Raw genomic sequence first — 7,996 nt, forward strand, 5'->3', positions numbered from 1 at the left:
AACGTCATCATAAGCTCCAGCTGAGCTCACTCCCTCCGGTCCTGGATAATTCCTGACAACACTGGGATCATCATTACAACCACGGGGACCGGCTAGTCACTGGAGTGCAGCGAGATAAAGGTTTATATTGCTGAACTGTTCACATGTGGAGCGTCACTGACTAATCCCTGGAAGAGCTGGACGACAGGGTGGCATCATGGCTCGTATTACTGGATGGTACCAGTCTAATTCCTGGATAGGAGCGGACTGACTCAGCCTGTGGGGACAGTCTTCTTCCTGAACAACTACTCATCCTCTTTACGTATCCATTTAAAGCCTCATTAAATGAATCCGTGCCGGGGCTTGGGGTCTGGCTAACACCTGGCAGATCCTAGGACCTGGACGTTTAGTGAAGCCTTCTCCTGGGACCAGGTTAATCTCTGGATCCGAGTGTCTGGCATGTTCTGTTTCTGCCTGCAGAGTTCCCTGCTGAAGCTCCAGGCGCTGGAGGTGGAGGGGGGGCCCTCGCTGGGTCCGTCCCCAGAGGAGAGCCCCCCTGCCCTGGGCGGCAAGGGGCAGAGGGGCCCCTGTGGCCCCGCGGAGCTCCGAGGGAAGGAGGAGAAGACCCTGGTCCTGTGTCACGGTGTCCCCCCAGAGGACAGCAGCCTGCCAGGTACAGGTCTGTCTGTACCTGTCTGTCTGTCTGTACCTGTGTGTTCCTGTCTGTCCTGTCTGTTCCTGTCTGTCTGTACCTGTCTGTTCCTGTCTGTCTGTCTGTTCCTGTCTGTCTGTATCTGTCTGTACCTGTCTGTCTATCTGTCTGTCTGTTCCTGTCTGTCTGTTCCCGTCTGTACCTGTCTGTCTATCTATCTGTCTGTTCCTGTCTGTTCCTGTCTGTACCTGTCTGTTCCTGTCTGTACCTGTCTGTACCTGTCTGTCTGTCTGTTTGTTCCCGTCTGTACCTGTCTGTCTGTCTGTCTGTTCCTGTCTGGTAGTACCTGTCTGTCTGTCTGTCTGTTCCTGTTGGTTCCTGTCTGTCTGTTCCTGTTGGTTCCTGTCTGTCTGTTCCTGTCTGTACCTGTCTGTACCTGTCTGTTCCTGTCTGTACCTACCTTGCTCTACCTCCAGGATGTTGTGATTGGTCAGTATAAAGGTGTGTCCAGGTGTTAGACAGGGCCCTGGGGGTGCAGGATTCGAAACCTTAGGGAATGGTCAGTGTCTCGTTCCATTACAGAACAAGGTCCACCTGAATAACCCGAGCTGATGTGTCCAGCTGCACGGGAACAATGTTTACGTTAGCCAGCTAGCCGTTGTTAGCTAAAGCAGTTCATGATAACGCATTACGCAGCGTTCACGCCCCCCCGACACCTCGGGAACACGTCCAGACGTTATGTGTACGACACATTTAATGAGACAACTCATCATGATCATTAATTCATTTCAACAATTAAGGATACGAACTTCACCATTTAGTTTTGCTCGGACGGCGTCTGTGTTTTGATCTGAGGAGATCGATGAAAGCTCTTTGTTAAAGTTTAGCTAAAGTTTGATTGACTCATTTTCTGATCACTTATAATCACATTTGATTTAGTTGATGTTCTGACTCGAAGATCTTTGTGTTCTTCTGGTTTCTTAGTAGATGAGAATCTTTTGTTCATGTCTTATTGTCTTATTGTTTCTTCTGGTGCTTCAGAAGGTTTGACTCTGAACATCATGCTGATGAAACAGTTGTTTCCTACTCAACTTTTCAGATTTGTTATTTGTTTAATTTCAGAAGAGACCCACTCAAATCACCACCAGGGGTCCTGGGGCCTCACTACACTGAAAACCTACCACTGTGTATTCGTGGCAGCCGAGGAGGTTCAGAGGTTCTTCAGGTCGTCGTCAAGGTCTTTAGATGGTTTGTGGTGAAGAAAGAAGTTCTGAAAGGAAGTTCTAGAGAGTGTTCTTTGTAGACGTCTTTTAGGTGCGTGGTCATTAGGAAAGATCTGAGGTGTGCTTCAGGTGGTTCTGGTGGATCTGGTGCTTCTGGTGGTTCTGGTGGTTCTGGTGCTTCAGGTGGTTCTGGTGCTTCAGGTGCTTCTGGTGCTTCAGGTGGTTCTGGTGGATCAGGTGGTTCTTGGATTCAGCAGATGGAAACATCTGTTTCATGCACATTTCATTTTGCCGAACAAACAGAAATTTGAACGGAACCGTATCTTGTGTGTTTACAGAGCCGCTCACGGTCCTGGGCAGAACCCCCCAGTCCCCCAGACTCCATCCCAGCCAGCAGCCCCTGCCTCCAGATGGAGCGCTGCCCCCCGGTCCTCACCACTCCCCTTACTCCCCCCAGAGGAGCAGCCCTAGATGTGAGGGGGTTGGAGGAGGTGGGGGAGGAGAAGGCGGAGCTCTGCTCCAGCTGCTGGCAGGCGGGCCCAGCCCCCTCCCCTCCCCAAGATGCCTCAGCCACAGCCTGAGGTTCAACTCCGACCCCGACACGCCTCCTTCACCGCCCTGCAGCCAGCAGTACAGACTGTGAGTGGGACCTGTCTGTCTGTCTGTCTGTCTGTCTGTCTGTCTGTCTGTCTGTCTGTCTGTCTGTCTGTCTGACCTGTCTGTCTGTGTTACTGATCTGTCTGTCACCTGTCTGTCTCACTGACCTGTCTGTCTGTCTGTCTGTCTGTCACCTGTCTGTCTCACTGATCTGTCTGTCACCTGTCTGTCTGTCTGTCTGTCTGTCACCTGTCTGTCTGTCTGTCTGTCACCTGTCTGTCTCACTTATCTGTCTGTCACCTGTCTGTCTGTCACCTGTCTGTCTGTCTGTCTGTCTGTCTGTCTGTCACCTGTCTGTCTGTCTGTCTGTCACCTGTCTGTCTCACGTCTGTCTCACTGATCTGTCTGTCTGTCAGTCACCTGTCTGTCACCTGTCTGTCTTGTCTGTCTGTCTGTCTGTCTGTCTGTCTGTCTGTCTGTCTGTCTGTCTGTCTGTGACACTGATCTGTCACCTGTCTGTCTGTCACCTGTCTGTCTGTCTGTCACCTGTCTGTCTCACGTCTGTCTCACTGACCTGTCTGTCTGTCTGTCTGTCACTCACCTGTCTGCTCACTGGTCAGTCTGGGATACACCTTGAGAACCTTTAAAACATGACCTGGGACCATTTGTCCAGCGTGGGTCCTTATTGTCTTAATGTCGCACAACACTTGAGACTTCTGGATTTTAATTTTGGACTGCACTTAGGGGACTTGTTGGTTTTGAATTGAGACTAGAATCATGGGTCAGGTTTGTCTGGACCTGATACTTGTTGGTCTGGACCTGATACTTGTTGGTCTGGACCTGATACTTGTTGGTCTGGACCTGATACTTGTTGGTTTGGACCTGATACTTGTTGGTCTGGACCTGATACTTGTTGGTCTGGACCTGATACTTGTTGGTCTGGACCTGATACTTGTTGGTCTGGACCTGATACTTGTTGGTCTTTTACTCTCGAGCTTGGACATGAGACTGTACAAATTGAAAGATCTCATCTCTTTGTCTAAATCCAGCATCAGTGATGCCACAAGGGAAAAGTCTGCTTCGCTCAAATGAAAATCTGGTTCTGGTTGAGTCCTTCAGCCTCCTAGTCCTTCATCTACAATTCAGATCTGAGTATTTGGATCCTGTTAAACTATCTGGATCTCGTGAGAATATGTGGATCCTGTCAATTGATGGATTCTTGTCAGTAATGGTCGAGTATCTCAGGAGACGTATTGTATATCAAGCAGTCTTGTTGTAATAGGCACTGATCTGACGATGTTTTCTTTCCTGTTGACATGTTGTTAGGGTGATTACCTGTGTGGTTGTGTCCAGGTCTCGAGGTCGGGGGGACAGGACGGAGGCATTGGAGGACGACTGTCCCCCCTCCATCCCCTTCCTCACCAGACAGATTCAGACGCTGAAGAAGAAAGTTCGCAAATTTGAGGATCAGTTTGAGCAGGAGATGAACTACAAGGTAAACGCAGCAGGGAACCGGAACCAGTTCACAATCCGGTCCAGGACCAGTTCCAGACCAAAGACAAGTATAATGAAGAAAGTCTAAGAATGACGTTAGGCCAGAACTCAACTAACTTGTTCTTTCCCTCCACGTTTTAGACTGACTGGATTTAAATCACATCCGTCTTTGCTCTATGGAGATTTGCTCATGATTTTCTGTTGTGTTCGTCTCTTTGTGTCTCAGCCGTCACACAACGATAAATATTCAAACCAGGAGATGATCCGAGTGATGAGCGAACTGGCCAAAGCTCGGAAACAGCTCAAAGGTAAAAACCTGAACGACCAGAAACATCAAAGTCTTAGTCCATCAGAGAAACTTTAAGGTGTGTGTGTGTGTGTGTGTGTGTGTGTGTGTGTGTGTGTGTGTGTGTGTGTGTGTGTGTGTGTGTGTGTGTGTGTGTGTGTGTGTGTGTTTGTGTTTGCAGAGCTCAGACTCAGACAGTCGGTGTTTGAGTCGAAGGAGCAGGACGGTGCAGAGAACATCTGCAGGTAACACACACTGATTGTCTCTGTTCTTTGTTGCAGCTCTTTATAAAAAGTAATTCCTCTTCAACACGATCTTCTCAGTAACTCTCTCCATGTTCTGAAGTAAACAGAGACGACTCCACATCATAGAAACTCTACCACCACCAGTGTTTCAGTGGTGTAATGCAGCGTGACACACACACACACCTACACAGAGCTATGAACGCTCGGCCCCGTGCGCACCTACACCTACAAGCATGGATTGGCCTTCACACAGTCAGTCAATGTGAACGTGTCCTGCAGGTACAGCTCCGGGCAGCAGGGGGCGACAGAGCACAAACCAACCCTGGAGGAAACAGTAGAGTCTCTGTTCAGACGTCTGCGAGAGAAGAGACAAGATCTTGGTCTCCCCGACAACATGAAGGTGAGATGTGATGTCATCATGTGATGTCATCACAACGATGCCAAACAAAAACAGACAAAGAAAGTTCTGTGTGTGTGTGTGTTTGTGTGTGTGTGTGTGTGTGTGTGTGTGTGTGTGTGTGTGTGTGTGTGTGTGTGTGTGTGTGTGTGTGTGTGTGTGTGTGTGTGTGTGTGTGTGTGTGTGTGTGTGTAGGAGATGACTCAGGCTCAGATGGTGTTGGAGAAGATCACGCTGCAGAAATGTCTTCTGTACTTTGAGAGTCTTCATGGTCGACCAGTGAGTTTTCACTTCCTGTTCACACACAGTGACATCACCCGTGACGATCAGCTGATTCAGTGTGTTGTCATGGTGACTGTGTGTTGTCACAGTAACTGAGTGTGCCTGTATCTCAGGGAACCAAACAGGAGAAGAACCTGGTGAAGCCTCTGTATGACAGATACCAGATGATCAAACGTTTACTGTGCGCCAGCCCCATCTCCACCATCGTGAGAAACTCACACACACACATCCTGTTGTTTGATCACTATTATTACACTGGTCATCTCTGTCATGTGACTCTTTCTATCTCTCAGGAGGAAGAGGACGGATCTGACGAAGACTCCATGAGTTCAGTGACGGTGGTCGAACGTCCTGTCCTACCTCCTCTCAGAGCAGCCCGACCTCCAGCCGGCGAGGAGGACAGCGACAGGGACAGCGACCCGGCTTTCGTGTCCCCGATAGACGAAGTGAAAGCCGTCCGTCAACAAGCGGCTGTCACCACGGCCAACCTGCACGAAGCCTCAAGGTCTGGAAACCGTCCCACTAAACATGTCAATAACATCGACATGATGGTGCAGAAACTCCGAGTCACTGTGACACGACTCAGCTGAAAACTGTTTCTTTGGTTTTTCACTTTTCCTTCATTAACCTCCACGTGTCTGAAGCAGGTCTCAGCTGCTTCAGAGTCTGCGGGAGACGAGAGGCGAGAAGAAGACGAGGCGTAAAGCTCTGAGAGTGTTCGAGGACCAGTTTTACCGTCAGACCGGGAGGTGAGAGACAAACCTCAGGAACTAAACAGGAAGTCAAACCTCCAGCGTGGCTGCACAAAACCTTTATTCTGTGTTGAAATACACATTATATTGAAGAAAACTATTTGAGGTTACTCTCACAGAAATCAACAAATATTCACATCCTTTCTTTTTCTTGTGTGGTTTTTCTTCCTCTGGAATGATGACGTTCATACGTTGTGTTTCCTGACAGAATCTGCCAGAAAGAGGATCGCAGCCCGATGAAAGAAGAATACCAGGAGTACAAACAGCTGAAAGCTAAACTGCGGCTGCTGGAAGTTCTGCTCAGCAAACAGGACGTCACCAAACCCATGTGAGAGATGACGGATGCTGCCATCAATCAAAACTCTGCCGTTACGATCAGATCATAACGTGTTTGACAGCTGAACGTTCTGGGATGTCTGGAGTTTTGGTACGTCTTCCTCCAGTAACCGACTTGTCGCTGCCTCCTCTTCAGACTGAGCATTTCGAAAAAGTGTAAATATTCAAGCAGAGTTTTATAGACCAGACGTCTGTTGTCTGTACCAGTGTAAACCAGCATCCTACAGTATCTGTTCACATGAATTATTGTGAAACTGCCTTTATTCCATTCAGTAACTGAAATTTCTTTTCCATGTGATTTTCGCCTTTGATTTAAAGGACCAAACATTTTTATACGAGACTAAATGAGTGTGTCAGACTGAAAGCACTTTAAGGAGAATACTTCATTAGGAAGGTAGAAGAAGGACTGAACCAAGAAGAAGAAGATGGTCGGGCTGATTGCAGTGATGGCGGTAATAAACTGAACCGCCAAGTAGTGAGGTGGCTAAACCAACAGCAGCAGGGGACAGGAGGTTGTTGGAGGGATCGAGCTCGTGGTCGCTGGGCCGAGCAGAGAAGTAGAAGAAGAACACGGTAGATGGTGGCAAAGCACCTTGATGTTGGTTGCCACCTGCCAATAAACCAAACAAAGAAGAAGTACAAGAAGAAGAAAGCACTTTATTAAGTAGTGGAAAGAGAAATACAGCAGTAGGTGGCGGTAATGTACCTTGACGTTGGTTGCCATCCGGCAATTAACCGAACAAAGAAGAAGAAACGATGCGGCGTCGAGACACTGAACCGTCTGAGAGTTGAGAAAACATCCTGTTCACTTAATGGTTTTTCTGGAGCTTTTGACCATTTCACACGTTTTCTTAGTTTCCATGGAGATGTGTAATTTTGTGACGAGTAAATTCAGACTATAAAGTTATTTGATCTAAAATCTCATGAGGTCACGAAGTCAGTTCGACTCATACTTTAATTACATTTGTAAATCTACATCTCCCTAATAACTTAACTGAGGAAATTCTTTGATGTTCAAAGGCTCCAAATCAAGTGTTAATCTCATTGAGAGCTGGGCCCTGATTTTACTGCTCTGGTTTCAGAAATGTAAACGTGACAAACTAAACAACGTCCCAGTTCACATCTGGAACAGCTGCTGATGTTCAGGGTCTCAGTGAAATCTCCACTGGAAACGTTTGAGGATGAAGATGCAATTTACAAATTATTGTCCATAAACTATATGTGAAGAAAATATATCAAAGCACTTTATGTTTAAAAGAGAATTTATTTTTTATTTTGTGTTAGTATTCAGTTTCTGTTTACAGATCATTGTTGTGTTTCACATTGATTCCAATCATTTTGAGATATTTGCATTAACATTATCAGAGAAAAGCTGCAGGTAAATAATCCTGTGAAGAATCTCGACTGAAGTTTGGAGAAAAGGGCTCAAACACCGAAATTCAATTACAAACTCCCCAGTGGATAAAGAATGAAAGTGAAATGAGCTGAAAAAACAAAAGCTGTTTCAAATCGTGTTGGATCCATTTCTCGAACTAACTTCAATATAACATGAACATTCACCTTAGTTCTATAGAGATGTGATTTCACCAGGAGCTCTGACAGTGGTCAAACGTCTCCTGATGGCTCCACTGTGCACGTCCGTGTAGAGGTCACGGGGTCGAACATGGACTCGTGCTGTGATGATAAAATCCTCCCTGTGTTGTGGAACTCTGGTTTGCTTGATATATTTCTATACAAATCACAATAAATATTT

At 47.1% G+C, this 7,996-nt stretch overlaps 2 protein-coding genes across 4 annotated transcripts in view; one reads left to right on the forward strand and one right to left on the reverse strand.

Moving 5' to 3' along the window:
* The first annotated feature begins 438 nt into the window (after positions 1–438).
* Positions 439–7,996, forward strand: part of LOC118100878 (protein FAM13A) — a 7,568-nt gene continuing 10 nt past the window's right edge. Inside the window, exons 1-12 of one of the 3 annotated variants that reach the window (XR_004694486.2) lie at positions 439–652; positions 1,754–1,879; positions 2,193–2,493; positions 3,805–3,946; positions 4,172–4,253; positions 4,413–4,476; positions 4,756–4,876; positions 5,069–5,152; positions 5,269–5,361; positions 5,449–5,660; positions 5,803–6,013; positions 6,116–7,996. The exon at positions 6,116–7,996 is cut by the window's right edge and continues 10 nt beyond it. Coding sequence is in view for 2 of the 3 variants with exons in the window: in XM_035146397.2 (XP_035002288.2) it covers positions 439–652; positions 1,754–1,879; positions 2,193–2,493; positions 3,805–3,946; positions 4,172–4,253; positions 4,413–4,476; positions 4,756–4,876; positions 5,069–5,152; positions 5,269–5,361; positions 5,449–5,660; positions 5,803–5,904; positions 6,116–6,239 (1,665 nt within the window). In the remaining variant the exon portion in view is untranslated. The remainder of the gene's footprint in view (positions 653–1,753; positions 1,880–2,192; positions 2,494–3,804; positions 3,947–4,171; positions 4,254–4,412; positions 4,477–4,755; positions 4,877–5,068; positions 5,153–5,268; positions 5,362–5,448; positions 5,661–5,802; positions 6,014–6,115) is intronic. The other 2 variants (XM_035146397.2, XM_035146399.2) reach the window with 2 other exon arrangements.
* The window catches only part of asah2 (N-acylsphingosine amidohydrolase 2), an 8,574-nt gene continuing 8,065 nt past the window's right edge, over positions 7,488–7,996 (reverse strand). Inside the window, exon 20 of the mRNA XM_047338439.1 lies at positions 7,488–7,996. This exon is cut by the window's right edge and continues 403 nt beyond it. The gene's annotated coding sequence lies outside the window, so the exon portion shown is untranslated.

This window comes from Hippoglossus stenolepis, chromosome 21 (genome assembly GCF_022539355.2).
Source record: "Hippoglossus stenolepis isolate QCI-W04-F060 chromosome 21, HSTE1.2, whole genome shotgun sequence".
NCBI classification, from domain to species: domain Eukaryota; kingdom Metazoa; phylum Chordata; class Actinopteri; order Pleuronectiformes; family Pleuronectidae; genus Hippoglossus; species Hippoglossus stenolepis.